The 23,845-nt window shown below is 63.7% G+C and overlaps 1 protein-coding gene and 1 long non-coding RNA gene across 3 annotated transcripts; one reads left to right on the top strand and one right to left on the bottom strand.

Annotated features, from left to right (window-relative positions):
- Positions 1-593: 593 nt before the first annotated feature.
- Positions 594-22,164, bottom strand: PRODH (proline dehydrogenase 1). Of its 2 annotated transcripts, none has more exons than XM_051973262.1 (14): positions 21,729-22,164; positions 16,022-16,230; positions 10,979-11,013; positions 7,276-7,425; positions 6,608-6,672; positions 6,163-6,279; positions 5,540-5,619; positions 5,225-5,306; positions 4,258-4,350; positions 3,656-3,802; positions 3,055-3,230; positions 2,851-2,949; positions 2,442-2,530; positions 594-1,989 (listed from the first exon to the last, which is right to left on the bottom strand). In XM_051973262.1, exons 1-14 carry the CDS (start codon positions 22,017-22,019, stop codon positions 1,796-1,798), a joined length of 1,827 nt encoding a protein of 608 aa, XP_051829222.1. In that variant the 5' UTR covers positions 22,020-22,164; the 3' UTR covers positions 594-1,795. The 2 variants fall into 2 exon arrangements, with proteins under 2 accessions (XP_051829222.1, XP_051829224.1); XM_051973264.1 differs by lacking the exon at positions 21,729-22,164 and adding an exon at positions 20,549-21,212.
- On the top strand, positions 21,758-23,845 carry LOC127545771 (uncharacterized). Its single transcript, XR_007949818.1, has 2 exons — positions 21,758-21,856; positions 23,081-23,845. It is a non-coding gene; the product is annotated as an uncharacterized LOC127545771 (long non-coding RNA).

Here is a 23,845-nt window from a genome sequence, read left to right as displayed (position 1 = left end):
GGTGCGCCCAAGTGGGGGGCGTGGTCTGTGCCCAGACCTCAGATGTCGCCCTGGGGGAGCCTCGGTGGCGCTCACGCACCCGGCTTCGGGAGGGGCCCCCCAACGCGCGGCCTTAGCCTGGGTCCCCGAATGACAAGGTGCCGCTGCCTTGGGGCGCGACCTGGGACCCGCATCCTACAGGACAGCTCCTCCTGCTTATATGAACCCCAGGGCACCGACCCTCCCAGCCCTGACACGCCCTGCCCTAGGCCCCTCCCAGCCCCGACACGCCCTGTTCCAGGCCCCTCCCAGCCCCGACACGGCCTGCCCTAGGCCCCTCCCAGCCCCGACACGCCCTGTTCCAGGCCCCTCCCAGCCCCGACACGCCCTGCCCTAGGCCCCTCCCAGCCCCGGCACGCCCTGTTCCAGGCCCCTCCCAGCCCCGACACGCCCTGCCCTAGGCCCCTCCCAGCCCCGACACGGCCTGTTCCAGGCCCTCCCAGCCCCGACACGGCCTGCCCTAGGCCCCTCCCAGCCCCGACACGCCCTGTTCCAGGCCCCTCCCAGCCCCGCCACTTTAGTCCCCGGGTACCAAGAAAGCTCGGAGCCTGGGGGAAGGTGGAATAGAACTTTTAATTGGGCCGGTTGAGCCCAGGTCTGGCAGGGGTGGCCGAGCAGCCTTGGTCAACACCGGGAAGTGCTGCTGGGCAGGGGCCGAGGCTGGCCGGGGGGCGTGGCCTCTTGCTTCGTCCATCCCACCTCCCTAAGAGAAGCCCGGCCCGGGCGACCCCAGGCTGAACCACAGGGGGCGCCTGTCGGGTTGCTCCCACCCCTACCCATGCCTAGTGGTCAACATGTGGTCAGAGTGGACCTCATCCTGCGACTTCCCTGAGACGCAAGGAAGCTCTTTCTGTGGCTTCTCTGGTCTTGGGGGGCGCCCTCTCTGATCAGACCAGCCCTTCCCCATCCAGCAGCTGCCCCCTCCACCCCCCAGCCCGCATTTTCTTCATGATCCCAAGAAGTCCCAGAAGCCTTTGGGAGGACTGAGCCCAGGGCCTTGTGGGCAGCGCCAGCTCGGCTCCCTTGGAACTGGGCTGACCCTGCCGCGAATCCCACCTCGGACAGCCGGGGGGGCGAGGGGAGATCCCCCAGCTCCAGAGTCCTCGGGGACCCTCAGCCACAGGGGGCAGGGAAGGGATGGGGAGACACAAGGGGGGGAGACATAAGGGAAGGTTCGGGGGCTGGGGGCCGCTCTGGGACAGCACCGTCCCATGGGGACTGGGCCTTGGAAAGTGGGCCGCCTGAGCAGCGTGGGGTTTGATGGAAGAGGGGGGCCCTGAGCAGTGGGAGCTCCCCTAAGCTGTGGGGGTCCACCAAGCAGCAGGGGATTGATGGAAAGGGGGGCCCTCAGAGCAGTGGGGGTTTGCTGTAAGAGGGGAGATTGCTGAGCCAATATTGAGGGGCTGCCTGAGCAGTGGGGGGCCTTCCAATCCCAGGTGTGCACACGCTTCCCTTTCCTGGCCCAGCCCAGCCCCCCAGCCCCACAAGGTCCCTCCAAGCTCGAGGAGGAGGCACCAGGGAGTCCCGGGCCTCGCTCAAGAAATGCCTGGAGGTCTCTGGTCTGATCCCAGTTACTTTCTTGTTGTCTACCCCATGAGGCGGGGGCCAGAGAGGCTGGGGAGCCCGGGGGCCAGGGGACCCTGAGAGGCCGGGGCTCTCTCTGAGCTTTGGACTCAGTGCGGCTTGACCAAGGCTTCCTGACTGACGGCTGAGGGCCGCGGGGGCGGGGCGGGGTGCCGGCCTCGGGTTCGGGGCCTCAGAGGGTCGAGGGCCGGTAGAAGAAGTCTCCCCTCAGCAGCCTCCGCTTGAGCTCCTTCCAGAGCAGCGCCCGCTCACGCTGCGCCCCCTTCATCATCCCGCGGTTCTCCAGGGCCCGGCGCGACAGGTAGGGCAGCACCTCCTTCACGGGGCCGTAGGGCACGTACTTGTAGACCGGAAAGCCAGCTTGACCTGCCGGGCCCCCCACAAAGCCAACGGTTGCCCCGGGACGCCCCCCAAGCCAATGCCCTCCCCCGCCCTCCAACCGTGGGCCCGGGGCCGGCTGCCCGCTCACTCCCACTGAATCCCAGCCCGACAAGGGTGGGGAAGGTGTCCCTTGGGGGGTAACCCAGGGACTGCTGGTCCTGACAGATGGGGACCCGGAAGGCTCACAGGGGGCACCCCCAGGGACTGCTCAGCCCTACCTCTGCCAGGCTGCCCTGGCTCCCCCCTCCCTCCCCCTCCCGCTTCTGCCTCAGTTTCCCCCCCCCCCAGTGCCCTCCTAGCCCTTCCGGCCCTTCTGGCCTCTCAGCTCCCTCAGGGGCCACACTAGGGCCACACTAGGGCCCCCAAGGCCCGGAAGCTTCCTCGGGAGAGACCCTCCCCTGAGCTGGCAGCCAGCCTCCCGGGATGAGCACACTCACCCAGGGGGAAGGAGATCTGGTCGCACATGCCCAGGAGCTGCCCAAAGTACACCTTCTTCTCTGTGGGGTGCAGGCCCAGCTCCTCCATCCTGTGGGGGGGAGGGAAGGAAGCGGGGGAACAGCTGAGGACCCCGGGCCTCCCTCCTCGTGCAGCCTCCTCCTGAGGCTCCCAGAGGACCCGCAGCTCCAACTGGCACCGAGGCGGCGCCGACCCCCGACCCCCGACCCTTCTGTGCCAGCCGAGGGGGCCGGGCTCGGCCCCCAGCCCACCCCGTCCGTTTCTCCCTGGGGGCCGGGAGCCTCCAGCCTGGCGGCGCCCACATTCCCCGGGTGCTGGACAGAAAGGAGGAGGGGCCCGGGCAGCCAGAAGGCCCGCCCCCTCCCCCTCACGGGCTGCGCGCGCGCTCACTTTTGAATGGTGAACCGGACCGTGTCCTCGTTGTGGGAGGCCACCATCATGCTGGCCCGGCCCTGGTGCTTAATCTCCTCCAAGATGTAGTTGAGGCACCTGCGGGGAGGAGGGATGAGGGGCGGGGCCTCAGAGCCCCGCCTCCCAGAAGGGCCAGGGGCTCCCACCCCCCCTGCGAGGCTCCTCCCCCCGGCCCGGCCCTACCTGTGGTACATGGCGTTGGTGGCCCCGTACGTGGGGTTGATGGGGTCCTCGTAGCCCACTTCGGCGGCGCGCTCGCGCTCCTGCGCCATGTACGCCCCGCGCACCAGCTTGGCGCCGAAGCACCAGCCTTCCCGGCGGGCCAGCTCCACGTCCAGGGACACGTTGTCGTAGGCGTCCTGGGGGAGGGGCGCCGGTGAGGGGGGCCGACGGGGGGCAGGGCTGGGGGCGGGCGCAGGAGCTGGGGGGGAGGGGGGGTGTGGCCGGGCGCAGGAGCCAGAGAGGTGGACGGAGGCGACGCCCAAATGGAGGGGACAGACGGACAGACGGAGGGGTGGACGGACAAAGGGGACGGACGGAGGGGACGGACAAAGGACGGACGGAGGGGACGGACAAAGGGGACGGACGGAGGGGAAGGACGCACGGAGGGGTGGACGGAGGGGACGGACGCACGGACAGGTGGAGCGGGTGGACAGAGGGGACAGCAGGCAGAAGGGGAGGAAGAACCAGGCGGGCCTCAGACGGCCCCTCCCCCGTCCCGTGCCCGCTGCCTTCGCTGGCCCCCTCTGCCCCGTCCCCCTCCCTCCTGCCCCCTCCCCCCTACCTTCAGGTAGCACTGGTACGTGTTGAAGATCACGGGCTCGCGCGTGTTGAACTTGCGCTGCATCTCCAGGGTGAGGCGGCTGATGGCCGGCTGGAAGTATGTCTGCTCCGCGTCCACCATCAGGCGCACGCCCACCTTCATGGCCCTCTGCGAAGGGGGAGCCGCGGGGCTGGGGTCCCTTCCGGCGCACCGCCCTGGGGCCCGGGGCCGCCCCCCCTCCCGCCTTCCGTCCAGGTGGATCCTGGCATTAGCCCTCAGAAAACTGGGGCCCTCTGCAGGGGGCCACATGAGGCTTATTCTCCCCCCCTCATCCCCACCTCCCAGCAGCCCTCCTGTTTACACCTGGTTCCTATGGAAACTGTCTCCCAGGCCTGGCCACCACACACCCCCCCCCCCCTTATCCCACAAGTTTCCCCAGAAATAAAGGGGACCAGCTGGGGCCTCCCGCCTGTCTTCCCCTCGGCTTGTGGGGACTAGCAGTCCTGTGACAGATGGGGAAACCGAGGCTTGGAGGGGAGAGGAACCCGGGGCGCAGACCCACACCTGGGGAGAGCAGGATCTGAAGCCCGCTCTGTGCTCTGAGCGCCCTCCCCTGCCCCCACCTTGGCTAAGATGTCGATCCTCTGCAGCATCCTCTTCATCTGGAGGTCTTCCTCCTCTGTGAAGTGAGACAGGAGGGGCTCCAGCTGGCCCGTCTGCGGAGCAAGGGCAGGGCTGAGGAGGCGGCCCCGAGCCCCCGCAGGAGGAGGGGCTCCCCATCCTGGCTCCCCTCGGACCGAGGCTTCTGCCCCAGGGCGGGCCAGGCCTTGGGGACCGAGCCCACTCCGGAGGGAGCCAGGGGCCCATCTGCAGAATCGGGCCTGCTGTGGGCGGTCACTGGGTGGTCCCTGGCCCCCACCTCTTTAAGCATCAGTTTCTGGCTCACGGGGGGGGGGGGGGTGTCAGACCACCGGCCTTCCGCCAAGCTGTGACGGCCTCGGGGTGGACGGCCGGTTACTGCTCCTCCACCTGCAGCCTCCCGCCAGGACGTGGAGGGCAGGGATGGCTGGTGATAGGCCCAGGGCCTGGCACCCAGCGGGTGCTTAATGAATGTGCTCCTCTACACTGGTGATGGAGACCCAGAGCCCGGGGTGGCCCCCAGGGATCTCTGCAGGGGTCAGAGCAGGGCTGGTCTCAGAGGGGAGGGAGGCTGGGCAGCCTCCGGGGCACTCGGGGCTCTCTGGGTCCAGCCTTGCTGACCCGCGGCTTGGCCAAGGGGCTTGGACGGCAGGGAGCGGGAGGCGGAATCACGACTGACCCCAGCAGATAACCCCAGGACTCCGGGGGTGCTGCCCTCGGGTAAGGATGAAGGCTGAGGGTCACCCTGAAGACCGGGGCAGGGTCCGGGGCCACTGGTCACCAAGGGAGAGAGGGAGGGAGGGAGGGACCACCAGGGGGGGGGGTCCTGTGGCCCAGGGAGGGCCCAGCAGGAGGCCCTTTGGGGGAAGCACCATGGAGGGGGATGGGGAGCGGGGAAGAACAGAAAGAGGGAAGGAGAAGGGGGAGGAGAGGCCAGGGCGGCTCCCTCACCTCTATGTTGGGCACGTGGAGCAGCCTGGAGAGCTTGGTCCTGCTGTCGATGAGGCTGTTCCAGTCCAGCAGGTCCACGGTGCTGAGCAGAGAAGGGGGTTTGGCCTTTGGCACGTGGCCTGTGGGCCCCTCCCCGGGCCGGGGTGTCTCTGGGGCTGAGCCCCCTAGTACTGGGGGACGTGGGCTCCCGCTGGGGAAACAGAGGGCTTCCTGCCCAGGGTGTGCCCACTGTGCCCGGAGGGCCTCGAGGCCCCACACCGGGGGTCCCCCAGGTTAGGAATGAGGTAAGGGAGGGGCGGCCCTCCAGCCACTCACCCGGACACCCCGAGCATCTCCCCCGTGAACCAGTCCTGAATCTCGGCCTTGGTGGCGATACCCAGGTTCTCCAGGCTCTTCTGCAACATGAGCACAGGGGCATCATGGGCTGTGCCCCGTGGCCCGCCTCTAGCCATGGTCTGCCCCGTGGGGCTGGCTTCTGGGGCTCCACCTCGTGGAAATCAGGGGACTGGAGGCTCGCCAGCAGAGCCTGCCACGGGGTGACCTGGCCCGGGACTGGCCCCAGCCCTGGCTCTCGGGAAATCCCTTCTTGGACATTTGGGGGAGGCGAGAAGGGCTGGGGTCACCCAACTGGGCAGTAGGAGGGGGGCGCAGCAGCTGGGACTCCTAGGAGCCGGACATGGGGGGGGGCGGCCCAGCTGAGCCTGGGGTCTGAGGGATGTGTCCCTCAGCGCCTCCCCCTGGGCCTGGGGATGTGGACAATCATAGTGGGATTAGTGGGCTCCCAGCAGGGGCTGGTACTGGGGGGGAGGGGAAGGGCTGGTATCAGTCGGGGTCTGAGGCCTGGACGATGGCAGCTGGAAGGGATGAGGAGGCGGAGGGATGCGCTGGATCCCGCTGGGCAGGATCTGAACCCGGGCTTCCCCCAGCAGGGCGCCCACCTGCAGCTCCGTCACCTCCAGCTTGGTCTCCATGGCCGGGAGCCCCGCCTGGCCCTGCTCGGCTGCGATCTGGTGGAAGAACTTCCTCCACTTGGTCAGCACTTCTGAGAACTGCAGCTGGGGAGGGCGGGGCGCACAGGTAAAGGGGCTGCTTCCCTCTCCCACACCCCCCCCCCCTCCGGCCAGGGTACACAGGTGGTATTTAATGTGTGTGGGCACACAGGTGGTGTTTAATGTGTGCGGGCACACAGGTGGTGTTTAATGTGTGCGGGCACACAGGTGGTGTTTAATGTGTGCGGGCACACAGGTGGTGTTTAATGTGTGTGGGCACACAGGTGGTGTTTAATGTGTGCACGCACTCCGAGTTATCCCGCCCAGGGGGCTTACTCTCTCCGGGGAGCCCATGGGGGGTGCCAGAGCCCTCCCCTCCCGGCCGGTCACCTACCAGGAACTGGGGCCGGCCCAGGGCCGTGAGCTTGATGGCAGAGAAGCCGTTGTCGGTGACCCCAGCTGCGGGAAGGGACCACGTTAGGGCGGGGCCCGTGCTCAGGACTCCGCCCCTTCCTGAGCTGGAGCCCTCCGGGCGCTACCGGCCACCACCTGGTCGGCCCTGATGAGGCGCCCGCTGCGTGCCGGGCACAGGCCGGTCCCACTGTCCGGCCCCGGGCCGCGGGGCTCCGCCATCTGGCCAGTGCCCGGGCCGGCCTCGGTTCCCCGCTCTGCGAGGTGTGCGGCGGCCCGGGCGCCTCTCTCCCCGCCTGGCCCGGGGGCTCCTCCCTGAGCTGGCGCCCTGCGCGGGTCCCTCGGCACCGGGCCCAGCCCTGGGACTGAGCGCCAGGTCCCTCCGGTCAGTCACCCTGGCTCCGGGCTCTGCGCCCGCCCAGGAACACGGCTGCTCCCCTCGTTGGGACCGCTCCCCGGACCCCCAGGACCTGCCAGCGTCCGCAGGTCACGGACCCGGCCGCCCTCGGGCCCAACGGTGAGGCCCGTTTGCGCCCCGGCTCCGAGGCCGCCTCCCCGAGGGCTCTCGGGGCCTTGGCCGGCGCCCTCCTCCCCGTCGGGGCCCCGCCCCGTTCCCGCCCCGTCCCCGCCCCGTTCCCGCCCGGCCCTCACCAGAGGCGTCGATGCAGCGGAGGAAGGTCTCCATGTGTTGGTCACACTTGGCCTCGTTGGCGTAGAAGTAGGTCCGGGCGCTGATGACGCGGTCCCGGCGGTCCCCGAAGGCCCGGTGGGCCTGGAACTGCTTCTCCCTCCTGCTGGCGCCTGCACCGAGGGGCGGCTTGTCGGCGGGGGCTGCGAGAGCCTCCTCGGGGAGGGGTGGGGGGGCTGGGGACAGCCGGGGGCACCGGGGGCTCCCAGAGCATCGTCCTGGCGGGGGGGCGGGGCAGGCCTCGGGACCCTACCCCCTCCCCACCTAGCCTCAGACCCATCATGAGGACTACTCATCCCTTGCCCTCAGACAGAGCCATGGAGGCCCACCCTCCCCCCCAGTAGCCAAGGTCTGGCCCCAGTCAGTCCGACACTGGTCAGGAAGGTGCCAGAGACGGGGGCTCAGGGGGAGGCCCCCACTTGGCTCCAGAAGAGGCCAGAGCCCCCAAGCCCGAGCCCTGGAGGGAATGGGGAACGGGCCTCTGCCTCTGCCCCGGGGGGAGGGGGAGGAGCAGGGGCCCCCATCTCTCTGTCCTTATTTTCTGGTTGTCTTATTTCTCTCTTCTTTGTCCCTCCGTCTCTCTTTTTCTCTATCTCTTCTGTCTCTCCCTCCCTCCCTCCATTTCTCCCTCCTATTTCTCTCTGTCCCTATCTTCTCCCTCTTTTTCAGTTTTTCTATCCCTCTCTCTTCTCCCTTTTTTTTCTCTTTTTCAGTTTTTCTCTCTTCTGTTTTTCTCCGTCTCTCCTCTGTCCCTGTCTTTTCTCCCTTTCTCTTTTTCAGTTTTTCTCTCTTCTGTTTCTCTCCCTGTCTCTCCTCTGTCCCTGTCTTTTCTCCCTTTCTCTTTTTCAGTTTTTCTCTCTTCTGTTTTTCTCCCTGTCTCTCTCTGTCCCGGTCTTTTCTCCCTTTATCTTTTTCAGTTTTTCTCTCTTCTGTTTTTCTCCCTGTCTCTCCTCTGTCCCTGTCTTTTCTCCCTTTCTCTTTTTCAGTTTTTCTCTCTTCTGTTTCTCTCCTCTGTCCCTGTCTCTCTCCTCTGTCCCTGTCTTTTCTCCCTCTTTTTTTCAGTTTTTCTCTCTTCTGTTTCTCTCCTCTGTCCCTGTCTTTTCTCCCTTTCTCTTTTTCAGTTTTTCTCTCTTCTGTTTCTCTCCCTGTCTCTCCTCTGTCCCTGTCTTTTCTCCCTTTCTCTTTTTCAGTTTTTCTCTCTTCTGTTTTTCTCCCTGTCTCTCTCTGTCCCGGTCTTTTCTCCCTTTATCTTTTTCAGTTTTTTCTCTTCTGTTTCTCTCCCTGTCTCTCCTCTGTCCCTGTCTTTTCTCCCTTTCTCTTTTTCAGTTTTTCTCTCTTCTGTTTCTCTCCCTGTCTCTCCTCTGTCCCTGTCTTTTCTCCCTCTTTTTTTCAGTTTTTCTCTCTTCTGTTTCTCTCCTCTGTCCCTGTCTTTTCTCCCTTTCTCTTTTTCAGTTTTTCTCTCTTCTGTTTCTCTCCCTGTCTCTCCTCTGTCCCTGTCTTTTCTCCCTTTCTCTTTTTCAGTTTTTCTCTCTTCTGTTTTTCTCCCTGTCTCTCCTCTGTCCCTGTCTTTTCTCCCTTTCTCTTTTTCAGTTTTTCTCTCTTCTGTTTTTCTCCCTGTCTCTCTCTCTGTCCCTGTCTTTTCTCCCTTTTTTTCTCTTTTTCAGTTTTTCTCTCTTCTGTTTCTCTCCCTGTCTCTCCTCTGTCCCTGTCTTTTCTCCCTTTTTTTCTCTTTTTCAGTTTTTCTCTCTTCTGTTTCTCTCCCTGTCTCTCCTCTGTCCCTGTCTTTTCTCCCTTTCTCTTTTTCAGTTTTTCTCTCTTCTGTTTCTCTCCCTGTCTCTCCTCTGTCCCTGTCTTTTCTCCCTTTCTCTTTTTCAGTTTTTCTCTCTTCTGTTTCTCTCCTGTCTCTCCTCTGTCCCTGTCTCCTCTCCCTTTTTTTCTCTTTTTCAGTTTTTCTCTCTTCTGTTTCTCTCCCTGTCTCTCTCTGTCCCTGTCTTTTCTCCCTCTTTTTTTCTCTTTTTCAGTTTTTCTCTCTTCTGTTTCTCTCCCTGTCTCTCCTCTGTCCCTGTCTTTTCTCCCTTTCTCTTTTTCAGTTTTTCTCTCTTCTGTTTCTCTCCCTGTCTCTCCTCTGTCCCTGTCTTTTCTCCCTTTCTCTTTTTCAGTTTTTCTCTCTTCTGTTTCTCTCCCTGTCTCTCCTCTGTCCCTGTCTTTTCTCCCTTTTTTTTCTCTTTTTCAGTTTTTCTCTCTTCTGTTTCTCTCCCTGTCTCTCCTCTGTCCCTGTCTCTTCTCCCTTTTTTTTCTCTTTTTCAGTTTTTCTCTCTTCTGTTTCTCTCCCTGTCTCTCCTCTGTCCCTGTCTTTTCTCCCTCTTTTTTTCTCTTTTTCAGTTTTTCTCTCTTCTGTTTCTCTCCCTGTCTCTCCTCTGTCCCTGTCTTTTCTCCCTCTTTTTTTCTCTTTTTCAGTTTTTCTCTCTTCTGTTTCTCTCCCTGTCTCTCCTCTGTCCCTGTCTTTTCTCCCTTTCTCTTTTTCAGTTTTTCTCTCTTCTGTTTTTCTCCCTGTCTCTCCTCTGTCCCTGTCTTTTCTCCCTTTCTCTTTTTCAGTTTTTCTCTCTTCTGTTTTTCTCCCTGTCTCTCTCTCTGTCCCTGTCTTTTCTCCCTTTTTTTTCTCTTTTTCAGTTTTTCTCTCTTCTGTTTCTCTCCCTGTCTCTCCTCTGTCCCTGTCTTTTCTCCCTTTTTTTTCTCTTTTTCAGTTTTTCTCTCTTCTGTTTCTCTCCCTGTCTCTCCTCTGTCCCTGTCTTTTCTCCCTTTCTCTTTTTCAGTTTTTCTCTCTTCTGTTTCTCTCCCTGTCTCTCCTCTGTCCCTGTCTTTTCTCCCTTTCTCTTTTTCAGTTTTTCTCTCTTCTGTTTCTCTCCTGTCTCTCCTCTGTCCCTGTCTCCTCTCCCTTTTTTTTCTCTTTTTCAGTTTTTCTCTCTTCTGTTTCTCTCCCTGTCTCTCTCTGTCCCTGTCTTTTCTCCCTCTTTTTTTCTCTTTTTCAGTTTTTCTCTCTTCTGTTTCTCTCCCTGTCTCTCCTCTGTCCCTGTCTTTTCTCCCTTTCTCTTTTTCAGTTTTTCTCTCTTCTGTTTCTCTCCCTGTCTCTCCTCTGTCCCTGTCTTTTCTCCCTTTCTCTTTTTCAGTTTTTCTCTCTTCTGTTTCTCTCCCTGTCTCTCCTCTGTCCCTGTCTTTTCTCCCTTTTTTTTCTCTTTTTTTCAGTTTTTCTCTCTCTTCTGTTTCTCTCCCTGTCTCTCTCTCTCTGTCCCTGTCTCTTCTCCCTTTTTTTTCTCTTTTTCAGTTTTTCTCTCTTCTGTTTTTCTCCCTGTCTCTCCTCTGTCCCTGTCTTTTCTCCCTTTCTCTTTTTCAGTTTTTCTCTCTTCTGTTTTTCTCCCTGTCTCTCCTCTGTCTCTGTCTCTGTCTTTTCTCCCTTTCTCTTTTTCAGTTTTTCTCTCTTCTGTTTCTCTCCCTGCCTCTCTCTGATCCTGTCTTTTCTCTCTCCCTCTGTCTCTAGCTTCCCTCCCAGCTCTCAGACCAGCCACAGGAGACCCGGTCCATTCTGACCCAGGATCTCATCCCATCCCGGCTCAGACCCGGGTCTGTCCCTCGGGGACCTGTGGGGCCCCAGGCCCGCTTCCCACTGACCTCTGCCATTTTTCTCTGCGTCCGCCGTGCAGGAGCTGCAAGAGACAGAGAAGGTGACTCTCCGGCTCTGCCCTGGACTTCTCTCTTCTACAGAAGGGCCGGGGGTGAGGGGAGGGCTCTGCCCAGGAGACCACCTCCCAGGGGACAGACTCATGTCCTCCGTCCATCAAAGCAAGGCCCCGGGAGGGTACCGGGGCCAGTCCAGTCCTCCCATTTTACAGATGGGGAGACTGAGGCTCGGCTCAGCCTGGCCCATGGCCACATGGCGGTCAGAGGGCCAGGAGTGGTTTCCATTGTGCGGCCTGTGTTTGAGCCGGGGGAACGGCAGCCATCTCCAGGGGGTGTCAGAGAAACATGGGGCGCAGGGGGAGGCCCCGGGAGGGACAGAATCTCAGAACTGCTGTTTTTGCTAGAGCGGTTTTCTGGCTGGGGGCTCAAAGCTGCAGGGGGAGAACCTCGGGTTGTGCTTTGGGGGGGCCCCCGAGCCCGTGATCACTGGTGGAGAGCGGCCAGACTCCCTTCCCACTGACCCCCAGAAGGGAGGGGCTCAGCCACCTGAGCGTCCCCCATCCTGGCCGCCCTGCGCCCGAGCTCCCTGCCCCCCCCCCCCGGCTCCCGAGCCTTTCTCGGGGCTGAGCAGGGAGTCCTGACTAGGCCTGACTAGGCCTGACTGGGGCTCACTGGGCCTGCCCCTAATCTCGGGGCCCCACGGCGATGTGGGAGGGGGTGTCCAGCCGATGGAGCCCCCTCTGATCCGGAGCACGGGGCCAGGGCCAGGGCCCCTCCAACAGCAGCCACGGTGCCAGCTCGGCTGCCAGGCTGCCCAGCCCATGGCTAACTTGCTGGGAGGGGGCATCAGCCCCCCCTCCCCCGATTGGGCCTGACTGAGTTCCGCGTGACTGCCCTGGCCCCTAGAACAGAAGGTCCTTGGGAGGCAGGGATGCCCCCCCACCCCCCTTGTGATCCGTCCTTGGCCCCCGGCCCGCTCCCTGGGAGGCCCTTCAGAAAACAAGTCTCTGTGGAAGTTCTGTTCAGCTGGAGCCGAGCGGCCCTTTTCCCAGACAGGGACCAACAGGGGGAGGTCCGAGAACAGCCCCCGGGCCGGGGGGCTGGAGGACTGGGATCCCCAGAGCAGGAGGACCCCTCAGGGCCCCAGCCTCTCCCCGTCCTGCAGGGCCAGCGGCAGGAGGAGGCAGGTCTCTTTCTCCCCCCCCCTTCCCTCCTTCCCTTTCTCCCCCCAGCAGGTTCTCAGGGGGCCCCTTCCTGGCAGCCACTCTGTCCCCGGCTCACAGGGGCGGCCGGATCCCCTGCCGAGGGCCTGGCGCCGGCGCCAACTGGGCAGCCTGGGGCGGGCAGGGGCCCTGGGAATGGGGACTGCGGGTGGCAAAACCTCCGCAGGCCCCTGAAACCCACCCAGCCGGCCCTGGGAGCCCCCCGCGGGGGCCGGGGCTCGGGCAAGAAAGCCGCCAGGGGCAGGATCCTGGGTCCTTCGGGACTGGGCAAGCCCGAGCCCGCCAGCAAGGCCGAGCCTCGCCGAGCCGGAGGAAGGGCCCCGCACAGCCCAGGGGCCCACCCAGGGGCGTCTCTGGGCAGGGAGGGAGCTCCCTGTCACCGGAGGTATTCAGGTCAGAGTCGTGAGAGGTCCCTGCCTCCGCAGTCACACCAGGCCTTCTGTGGGTGTCTTCATCTCCCCTGCAGGTGAACTTTCTCTTCCACTGAACTTTCGCAGGGGCTCCCGGGGAACCCCTTGCCTCTGAACCTTTGCACATAGTAGGTGCTTACTGTTCACAGAACCGAAGCCCAGAGCAGCGCCTGGCACATAGTAGGTGCTGACTGTTTACAGAACCGAAGCCCAGAGCAGCGCCTGGCACATAGTAGGTGCTTACTGTTTACAGAACCGAAGCCCAGAGCAGCACCTGGCACATAGTAGGTGTTTACTGTTTACAGAACCGAAGCCCAGAGCAGCACCTGGCACATAGTAGGTGCTTACTGTTTACAGGCACGAATCCTCAAGATCAGCCTCCTAGTTTTACAGATGAGGAAACGGAGGCCCAGAAGGGTGACCTGCCAGTCTGAGCCGCTCCTCCCTGGCCCTTGCACCAGAGGGGTCCCTCCACCAGAGCAGATTGCAGCCCGGCCCCTCGGGTCCAGGGATTCTCCTGCCCCCAGCCCCCCACTCTCTCTCCAAGTCCAATTCACATCCTGTAGAGCCCACCCTTCTCCAGGACCACGTCCCTGGGGCTCCTCCCCACACACACACTTGCTCACGGCCTGGTCAGGGCCCCCAGGGGCTCCCCCCCCCAGGAGTCCTTGAAGGGCTGCAGGCCGCCCCTCCCCCTCCTTCCCTCCCTCAGCACCTGCTGACTCACCCCGGCGCACCCAGACCTCGCCCTTCCCGCCCAGCCCCCCCTTATCTGCTGATGGCGCGGCCTCCTCCTCCCGGCCTCCATTTTTAATCCTAGTATCAGACCGCAGGTGCTTAATAAATGCTTATTCTCAGAACGTTGGGTTGGGGCTTTAATCCCTGCGGCTCAGCCACTTCCCCCCTGGAAGCCTCACTCTCACTTGTAACTCAGCTCCCGGCCCGCCCAGCTCTGGGGGAGGGGCGCAGGCCTCCGGGGACTGCTGGAGGATGAGGGGCTTTAGGGCCGGGGCGCTGACCCCGAACCGGCTCGGCCCGCGGCCCGTCACTCAGGACCTCAGCAGTCAGGGAAGGACGGGGAGGGGGGCGGGGGGAGAGGAGTGGGGGGGCCTCAGTTTCCCCTTCTGCAGAATGGGGTTAAACAGCCACCAGGACAAAGGGCGGGATGGGGCGGGGCGGGGGCGGGGCTCGGATCCTTCAGGGAAGCCTGCAAACAAAGCCAGGACACCCCGGTCCTTGGCCCTCGGGGCAGCTGAGTCAGGAGCTCCGCAGGTCACCCCCTCCTCCCCTCCCGCCCGGGGTGGGGCCGCCAGGTGCCGGCCTTGGGCAATGTCAGCAACTGCTTTCGAGTTCGGGCCGCCCGCGGAGGGGGCAGAGCCCCGCCTCTGGCTTGGCCAATCACGAGAGGGAGGCCGGGCTCCGCCAGCCAATGGCCTGAATCCCGGTCCCCCGCGGAAGCCCGAGTCAGGCCATCCCCAGGAGCCGTCCCCAGCAGGCGGGTGGGGGAAAGGGGAGGCGGGGGGCAGCTCGTGACCAGTGCCCCCCCCCTAGCATCTCCCCACACGGGCCTGGTCCTGGCCCGCCCGCGGCCTTCCTGGAAGGGCCCTGCCTGGGCCCGGAGCCCTCCCCCACCGCCCCGGGGCTCCTGCAGGTGCCCAGCCCCCGCTCCCCCTGAAAATCCCGCCTGAAGCGGATTAAACGCCTAAAACCAAGGGACCCAGGGCTGGGAACCTGGTGCCCTCTAGAACCCGCGCCAAGGGGCCCGTGGTGGGGAACCTGGTGCCCTCTAGAACCCGCGCCAAGGGGCACGTGGTGGGGAACCTGGTGCCCTCTAGAACCCGTGCCAAGGGGCCCGGGGCGGGGAACCTGGTGCCCTCTAGAACCCGTGCCAAGGGGCCCGTGGTGGGGAACCTGGTGCCCCCCAGAACCCGCGCCAAGGGGCACAGACCTGCCCCCTCTGTTAAGAACTCCGTACTGCACGGGGGCACAAAGCCAGGCCCTGGGGGTCACGGGCTGTGCCCAGGCCAAAGGCCGCCTGGTTCCCCTCCAAGAGCAGAGGCCGGACCTGCCCGGGGCACTGCCCCCCACCTTCTGGCTCCTCTGATGGCCAGGGGCACATTCGTTCAAAGAGCTCACCAAGGGAACACCCGCCCCCCGCCCAGGCTCTGCCCTCCCCCCCCACGGCCGGCTCCGGGAACCCTCGGCAGCCCCCCCCCCCAGTCCCCTTCGGGCCCCTCTGCCTCCAAGCTCGGGGCCCCTTCCTCTCCTGAAGGAGTCTGAAGCCAGGCTCGGTGTGCGCCCGGTGACAGCCCCTCCCCCCCCACTCAGGAGTCCTCCCTGCCGGGGCCCCAGCCCCTCCCCCCAGGAGGGAAGAGCGAGCTCTTGGCCCAAAGCCTGGCACACAGTGGGTGCTTAAACCTCCGAGGCCGGGATCACTCTCCGCGAGAGCCGCGCCCGTTTCGGGAAGTGGAGCCGAGCGGCTGCTCTGGGCTCGAGGGAGCCGCGCTGGCACCAGGCCCTGGCGGGGAGCCTGGCACTGCCCCCAGCCCTGCCCTCCACATGCCCCCGGCAGGGGCCCAACCCCATCGCGGTGACAGCCTTCTTTACAACCCAGCGGGGTCAGGGGAGGGAAGGGAGAGAGTGATCAAAGGCCGCTCCCTGACCTCCCTCTGAGGGGAAGTGAAAAGCATCATGGGGGAGGGGGGGAGAGGGGAAGGAAAAGGGGGGAGGGGAAGGGGGTGAGGAAGAAAGGGGGGAGGGGGAGTGAAGAAAAGGGGGAGGGGAAGGGGGTGAGGAAGAAAAGGGCAGAAAAGGAAAGGAAAGGGAGAGGAAGGAGGGGAAGGGAAGGGTGGAGGGAAGAGTAGAGGAAAAGGGGGGGAAGGGGAGGAGAGGAGGGGAAGGAAGCCCAAGGCCACCCAGGCCAGTTGGGGAGCAGGGCCAGGGCCCAGGCTTTTCCTCAGAGCCCTGGGGGTTCTCCCATCTGACTGGGACGGGCACAGTGTGGGCAGGAGCAGGGCAGCCGCGCTGTTTCGGGGCTCAGGGGTGGGGGCGCCCGGACCCCAAGCCCAGGCCCGGCTGAGTCAGGGCGAGGGAGGTGATCCCCACCTTTACAAATCAGGACACTGAGGCCTAAATGGGGAGAAGGCGTAGTGGGAGCCGGGCGTGGGGGCTTCTTGGGCTCCCCCAGGGCCCAGTCCCGAGGAACGTCCGTCCCCCGTGTTCTTGGAGGTGGTTTCCGTTTCCTGGCCAGGCCCACCCTGGCCCCCACATCCCATGTCCCGGCACTGGAGATGGAGGGGGGCACAAGCCCCTGCCTCAGTTTCCCATTCTGCAAAATGGAGCTGGCCCGGTCAGCCCGAGGTCAGGGGCTAAGGGGGGGTGGGGCCCAGCCCGGCTCTTACTCCATCTCCTTCTTCTCGGCCTCCTCGTGGCTGAGATCCTCCTCCACGCTGTAGTCCAGGATGGAGCCCACCCCGAAGGCCTGGTTGTGCTTGATCAGAGGCTTGATGGCCTCCTGGTCCTCGCCGCCCACAAACTGCCCGTAGAAGGTCATCTTCATCAGCCGGTCGAACAGCCGCTGGCCCAGGAGCTTCTGGGAGAGCGCGAGCAGCTGCGGGATGCAAAGGCCTTCAGGTTGTGGCCCCACCGGGAAGGTGCTCCCCCCACCGGGAAGGTGCTCCCCCCACCAGGAAAGGGGCTCCCCCCACCGGGAAAGGGGCTCCCCCCACCGGGAAAGGGGCTCCCCCCACCGGGAAAAGGGCTCCCCCCACCGGGAAAGGGGCTCCCCCCACCGGGAAGGTGCTCCCCCCACTGGGAAAGGGGCTCCCCCTGTCCACTGGGGCCTCCAGCCTCCTTCCACCTCCCGCTGGGGGAGGTCTGCCCTGCCTGGCTCCTCCCACCTCCCTGATCTTCTCAGGGGGGTGTCTTGGAGCCCCAGGACCCAGCAGGGATTTGCTCTGGGAAGGGGGCACGATGGCATTTCCTGGCGGCCCAGAGAAGAGCTGGCAAGGCCTGAGGTCACTGAGACCAGCCCTGTCAAACCCAGGCCCCCAGAGCCGAGGCGAGGGCTTCCTTCTGGGTCCCTCCCCAGGCTAGCCCGGGCTGCACCAGCCCTCTCCCCAGGCTAGCCCGGGCTGCGCTGGGCCTGCCCTCCGAGGCTGTGATGGAGCCAGCAGAGCTGCCCAGAACCCTAACCCTAACCCTGGCCCGGCTCTGGCCTCCCCTCCCCCGTCCCTGGGCCGGTCCGTCCCCCTGCGGAGGCAGGAGCCCACTCTGCGCTGGGCCAGAGACCGAGCCCGCTCGGGCCCCGTTTGGAGGCACAGCAGGGGCTGCCCGGAGCCGGCCGTGGCTTGGGAGGCTCCATTCAGGCTGGCAGGACTGTGCCAAGGGGCAGACCCCAGGGGCAGGGAGACAGAGGGAGGGGGGTCTCCCCCCCCAGGCCCCCTCGGTGTGGCCTGTTCTCATGTGCGCAGAGAGCCACTGCCCAGCGTGTGCCCGCAGCCTCCCGCCCCTCCCACTGGAAGGGGCCTGGATCCCCCACACTCAGGAAGGCCCCCGGCTCCTCCACCGATTCCAAGCCAGCAAGTTCTGCAGGAAAATCCCAGGAAGCTTTGGGAGAAGCCGCGCCCGAAGGTTCGGCGGGCACCGGGGCAAAGACCCCCCCTAGGGCCCCGGGCTCAGGGGCCGCCCAGCCCGGGAGCTTCCTGTGGGCCTCCCCCCTCCCCGGATGCTGCCGGCCCCCAGACCCCTGGGGGGGCCGGGGGAGAGAGCAGGGAACTGGAAGCAGAGCTAGAAGGGGCCCGCGTGTGGCCCTGCATCCGGGCCATCTCCAGGGGTCCCGATCCTGAGCCCTGGGGAGGCCGGGAGCTCGCCTGCCTGTGGTGGGGGCCCCTTCCAGAAGGAAGGTCAAGCAGGCCCAGAGCCAGGCCTGGGGCCAAACCCGGCCTTGGGCAACAGCCAGCTGGGAGACCCTGGGCAAGCCCCTCCCCCCGCCTGCCTCAGTCTCCTCCCTGACAGCGAGGGGGGCTCAATGCCTGCCCCCCCCACATAGAATATTCAGCTGTCAATCCCACTGAGCTTTTAGCTCGGAGGCTGAGCCGCCACAAACCCCAGGGACTTTCTGTTATCGGGGCCCTGCCTGGCTTTCAGAGCCTTTCCCTCCCCCACAAGGGGGCGGCTGGGGCAGGATCCAGTGTGACCTTTCCTCACCCCCAGGACCCAGGGTCTCCAGAGACTAGAAATGGGGCGGAGCCGGGTCAGCGTCCAAGGCCCAGCGGACAGGGGGTGTTCGCTCCTGGAGGCATTTACTGGGCGGGCAGGGCCGCCCTCTCTGGAGGTCCTTCTCTCTCCAGGCCTTGGCCCTGAGGCCGACGGTGGGACCCGATCAAAGCTCGGGGGGCTGAGGTGGCCCAAGGGGGGCTAAAGCGGCCCCCCTCGTCCTCCGAGTCCCCCCCCAGGGCAGAAAGGACCCATGATCCAGCAGTCGGCCTCTTCCCCATAAACGCGAGTGGGAGAAAGCCCCGCAGCCAGAGCGGCCCCAGAGGCCCGAGGGGCCACCTGCTAACCAGCTGCTTGATGCTGAGCTTCTCAATGCATCTTCTCAAACTTTCCACCCTGGGCTGGACACCCCTGACCTAGGCCGGCCCTTTACCTTTACCCTGCTGAGGCAGGAGCCCACTCTGCGCTAGGCCAGAGACCCAGCCCTGGGAGAAAGCCCAGGCCTGGGGGGGGGCAGGGGCTCTGGCTACCCCTCCCCCTTTCCTGGACAATGGGTGCCCATGCCCGGAACGCTCCCCACCCCCACTTTCCCCTGCTGGCTTCCTTTAAGGTCTGACGGCTGCAGCCACGTTTTACACCGAGAGCCGGAGGCCCACACGCCCCGTGCCTCGGTTTCCCCAGGGGGATGGAGTTTGTTTCTACGCTCATTGCTGGATCATTCCTATCAAGGGCGGTGCCCAGAGCCCAGTTTCCCATCCTCAGGAGCTTGTCCTGCCAGCTCCGAATCTCCTCTCCCCACTCGGCAGGGAAGGGATTCCAGGCCTGTTCCTCTGAAAGTGGCGCCGAATATTCTGGGGAGGCTAAAAGGCGCAGGGAAGCGGAAGCCCCCCTCCCTCTCAGACGGCGCAGGGAAGCCCCCCTCCCTCTCAGACAGTGGGGAAGCCCCCCTCCCTCTCAGACGGCGCGGGGAAGCCCCCCTCCCTCTCTGAGAACGGTTCCCGCGGGGCGCAGTTACACAGCCAGGGTGAGAGGCACTGGGGGAGAGCATTAGCTCAGGCCCAACAGCTCCGCCCTGGCCGTCCCCTCCAGGCGTCCCCGCTGGGCTCACCAAGGTCCTACCAAGGAGCCGCACCCTGGGCGGGCAGGCTCCAACCCGGCTGGAGGGACCTTGGCGAGTCCCACCATGGGCCCCGATCTGGCCCGAGGACGCCCCGGCTTTAAGCAGGGTTTCCAAGCCTGCCCGGCCGGCCCGGCGCGGAGGGAGCGCGGCGAAGGCTCGGGAGCGCGCTCCGCGGGAGGATCTCCGGGAGGAGGCCGCAATCCACCTCGGCAGCCGAGCACAAGGTTCCTTCAGAGACGCCTTCTTTGTGCTCCTCACGTGGCCGGGAGCCAGGCCTTCCAGGGTCAAATTCTGCGGTGAATCACCCTCGGGGCCGGGACCTCGGAGGCTTCCTGCCCAGGCCGGGGCGCTTGCCCACAGTCCCCCAGGGAGGAAGCCCTTTGCATCTGGGACACACCCGGAGAGCGCCAGAGCGGGACCCCCGAGGCAAGGCCTGGAGAAGGGCTGGCGGGCTCCCGGTGGGCCGGGCTCCCACCAGCCTCAGTCCAGGGCTGGGCGCACGTGCCGCCTGGGGGAAAGACTGGCTTGTTTTCAGAGGCACGTGGCCAGGCCGGTGGCCCCGGGTCCCAGGGAAAGGCAGGAGGGAGCTCGTCCTGGGAAGGGCGGGTGGGATCAGCTCCGGGGAGGAGGGACCAGCCCCGCCCGCCTCACTCCCCATGGGAGAAAAGTCTTCTGCCATCAAACCCTCTGATGTAAAGAGGGGGCAAATCCCCCGCACAGGAGGGGGCTCCCGGAGGGGGAAGCGCGCTGACGTGAGGAACGTGGGTGCGGTTGGACGCCCACAGGCGGGGAGCGCGGGGCTCGGTCCCTCCCGGGAGGCGCAGAACTCCGACTCTGCCCTGGAGCCCGGGGGCCAGGGTCTCTTCTCCCGCCCGAGGCACAGGGAGGCCCCAAATGTCTCCTGACGGGGAGGCCCCAAATGTCTCCTGACCGGGAGCCCCCGCTGCGGCCACTCTGCAAACCCAAACGGAGGCTCTGACCCACCTTCCCCTCAAAGAAAGCCTGGGGGGGCCTGATCTCAGCCTGAAGACCCCCGCCCTTCCTCCCCTCCTTGCTACGGGAGAGTGGGGGATCCTGGCTCTGGAGCAGCAGAGACCCGGAGGGCAAGCACTGCCCCCCGTACAGAGGAAGCTGGGCTTGGGGTTACACAGGGAGCCCCTGCCCTCAGCACCCCTGGTCCAGAAGAGAAGCCCAGAGTGGAAGGCCACGGCAGTCTCCCCTTCTTTGCCTTCCCAGATCAGCAGAGTGAGTGGTGCGGGTGGGCACCAGGTGCCCCGAGCAGGAGCCAGGGTGACCGATTGCAGCCTTCTCTGGTGCTGTGATACCCCGAGCGGAGAGGAGGACTGGGGCGCTTATTAAGCACCTACTGTGTTCCAGGCACCGTGCTGAGCTCCTTACAAATATGATCTCCTTTAACCCTAGGGGCCAGTTTTTTCCCCATTTCACAGATGACAAAACGGGGGCAAGCAGAGGAGACACTACTAAGGCTGAGGCCGGACTGAGGCCGGATGGAGCTCAGCTGCCTTTGGGGAGGGGAGATGGCCCCCCTCCTCAGAGCTGCCCCTGGGGACTTTCAGGGAGAACATGTTACCTTCCGGATGGCTCTCCCATCTCACAGGTGTGGGATCTGGCCCCGGAGGACATCGGGAAGGGGCAATGGGGCCTCCGAAGCCCCCTCCCTGCGCTCAGGGAGAAGCTGTTTTCTCTGGTACATTGGAAGGAGGAGCCGGGCCCTCCTGTGGACAGAGGCTCCCAGCCAGGGAGGAGATGGGGGAGGAGAAGCCTTTTCTCCGGCTTAGATGGATATCAGGAGGTCATAAGACCAAGACAACCACATACCCAAAGGGGGAAGAAACTTTCAAGGTCACCTGTCCCAACCCCCATTTTACAGAGGCAGAAACTGAGGCACAGGCGGATTAAGCAACTGGCCCCGCACAGAAAAAGTGGCCGATGGGGATTCGGACCCAGCCCTTGCCCCAGGGTGCCAGAGAAGCAGAGGAAACATCTCTAGACTGCCCAGATGTGTGTGGCACAGGGGTGGGCCCACCCAGGAGCCAGGGATGCTGAAGCCCTTCCCGGGTCTGCTGCTGCCCTCCCGGGGCTCAAGCCCCGCCTCCTTCCCTGCCTGCCAAGGAGCCGTCGCCTCCTCTGGGGGGTGGGGGGGGAGCTTTGCTGATTTCAGCCCACCAGCAACTATTATGTCATACTGCATGTAAAGCACCTACTGTCGCCTACTATGATGTCACAACGTATAAAGCACCTACTACGTTCACCCTTCCATCTGACTAAGCAGCGGGGGCCCCCAACCTTCCACTCCCTCCCCCCCTCCCGGGACGTCCCCCGCCCCCACCTCGCTGAGGAGCTGTCCGCCCCAGCAGCAGCTCCTGCCCACTGGACACGTGCAGCGCCCATGTCAAACTCTCCGTGGCCAAGGCTGACGCTCTCCTCCTCCCCCCCATGGATGCCCCCCCTCCATCCTGACCCCCTCCCATCGGCACGCACAGGCGCACACGATGGTTTGCATGTTCATCTCCCACATTAGACCGTAAGCGTGTTGAGGGCAGGGGAGGGGGAGAAGAGGGAGAATTTCTTCTTTCCTGAGGATTCAGCACAGAGCCTGGCACACAGTGGGCACTTCCTAAATCCCCACCCCACGCGGTCTCTCTTTTCCCGGCTGGGCCCGCCCCGCTCCTCCCCGCCCTCTCCGACGTCACGCAGAAGGCGGCCCCTGTGCGCATGCGCGTTGTCTGCGGCGGAGGACGCGAACGCACCTCTTCGTGTTTCTCCACCAGCCGGTCCACGGCGCATATACGCAGCACGAGCAAGCTGCGGAGCAGCTCCCCATTGGTGCGGCTGCGGTACGCCGCCTCCGTGTTGCCGAAGTCCACGGGGGGCACAGGTGCGGGCCGGGGCGACCTGGAGTTGGGCTGGGAGCTGGGACCCGCGGGGGGTTCGGCGGGCGGCTCGCAGCGAGCCGCGGCCGCCACCGAGGAGACCGAGGCCGGAGCGCGCCGAGGGGTGGCCTTGCGAAGAAGCGCGGGTACGAGAGACCTCAAAGCCATGGCGCAAGGCGTAGCTGGGGCGCCGGCCGGGCTGCCCGGCCTTTAAGTAGCCGCAGGCCCCACCCCTGGGCACGAGCCCCCACCCCTGGGCACGAGGCCCCACCCCCGGGCACGAGGCCCCACCCCTGGAGGAGACCAGCCAATGAGCTACACTGGGGGTGTGTTGGAGGGGGAGCCCCGCCCAGCTTCGGAGTGAGGCTCCGCCCCTGAATGAGATGAGCCTATGAGCTGTGCTGAGGGAGGAACAACCCCTCGTTTTCCCAGAGCGAGGCCCCACCCTCCGATCGGGATCAGCCTATGAGCCGTGTGGGGAGGCAGAAGCTCCGCCTCCGAGGGAATGAGGCTCGTCCTCTAGTCCTCATAAGCCGTTTGGACATTCCGCTCTCCTGTCCCCCACGCCACTGCCCTGGCTTCTTAACCCTCCTCTCAGGCCTTGGGCTCCGGCCACCAGTCGTTGACCCCAGGCCCTGCCCCGCCCCGCTCCCCTTCTCCAGGGCTTCCCATGGGGGAAGTGGAGATCCTACGTCTTTTCTGCAGGCCACGCCCCCTGCCGGGGGGCGGGACTGCGGCCACGTGCGGCTGTTTATCCTGGCCGGAGCCTCTGGCTGGTGGGGGGAGGGAAGGAATCTTGTGGGTCAAGACCTCCTTTTGATGCCTCCATCTGGTCTCCCAGACACTTCTTGGCAGGGCGTCCTTCAGGGTCAGGATTCATGCAGACACTTAAGCGTGCATTGCTTAGTTCCTCTCTTAGTACGTGCGGGGGGATCATTCCCCCTCCTCACATCTGCGAGCGCCCCCAGCTGAGTGGGGAGGGCTTTGCCCCCAGTCCCGGGTTTTCTCTTGACCGTTGTCTCTGAGGGCTCTCCCATGTTGCCTCTCCTCCTTTGCTCCTGTCCCTGACGAAGGGATCTCTCAGCTTTCCCCCTCTGGAACCATTCTCTCCCTTTCTCCCCTTCCATTTCTCCTGCCCTATGCCTTGGAAACACGCGTGGCTTCCTGGAGTCTGGCTTCCCGTCAAACTAACTTCCTCTGTCCCTCCTCTCTGTTCTTGCCTTCTCCAGTCACCTGCCCTTGCCCTGTCCTCCGTTACTTCACCTCACCTCTCCACGCCTGGTAATGCACTGCAATGACTCTCTCTTTAGGACCCAAATAATTCCTTGACGTCTAGATCCGACGGCCTCTTCTCAGTTCTCGGGATCCTTTGGAGACTCCCCTGCTCCTCTGGTTCTCTGAAAACAAACTCACCGCTGCATCCGTTACACTGGAGAACTGGATTGGACTCCTTACCCTAGTATTCAGAGTGTGAGCTAGCCATTTTTCAGTCTGTGCCACAGCTTTCTTTATTGTGAAATGGGATAATCAATCAGCCAGCAAGCATTTGTTGACCACAGTACTTGTGCCAGGCGCAGAGCTGCCCATCGGAAAAAACAAAGGGGAAACAGATAGTCCCTTCCCTCGTGGAACTGTGGGCAGTTCCTCTCATTGATTGCCCTTGGGGTCAGCAAAACTCATTTTAGTAAAACTGAAAATATTACGAAACATATTTCCTCTAAAGCCATTTCAACTCGTGGAAAAGTCCTTTTTTGGTTGATAGTAATCAAGATCAAGGCAGATTAAATTCTTCAACTGGAAAATGTATTAAGAGTGATGACCAAATTTAACACATCACTACATCATCACTTCCCTATTTGAGTGTCATAGCTGTGCTCTTCTCCTCTCCTTTCCTCTGATTTCCTTTTCTCTTCTCCTCCCCTCCTGAAAGCTAGAAATAGCTTAGATATAGATTAAAGATAAATTAAATTGTTTCTGGAAGTCTTGAACCTAAA

This window comes from Antechinus flavipes, chromosome 1 (genome assembly GCF_016432865.1).
Source record: "Antechinus flavipes isolate AdamAnt ecotype Samford, QLD, Australia chromosome 1, AdamAnt_v2, whole genome shotgun sequence".
Taxonomy (NCBI): domain Eukaryota; kingdom Metazoa; phylum Chordata; class Mammalia; order Dasyuromorphia; family Dasyuridae; genus Antechinus; species Antechinus flavipes.
Note: the sequence above shows the minus strand (reverse complement) of the source record. Positions and strands in the feature narration are given on the sequence as shown.

Excerpts from the sequence above, each read along its gene's own strand:
- PRODH (XM_051973262.1), bottom strand. The coding sequence starts at position 22,019 with ATGGCTTTGAGGTCTCTCGTACCCGCGCTTCTTCGCAAGGCCACCCCT. Across the intron at positions 6,673-7,275 it reads CCGCTGCATCGACGCCTCTG|CTGGGGTCACCGACAACGGC; the intron begins GTGAGGGCCGGG and ends CCCTTCCCGCAG. Across the intron at positions 2,531-2,850 it reads GTCCGGTTCACCATTCAAAA|GATGGAGGAGCTGGGCCTGC; the intron begins GTGAGCGCGCGC and ends TCCCCCCCACAG.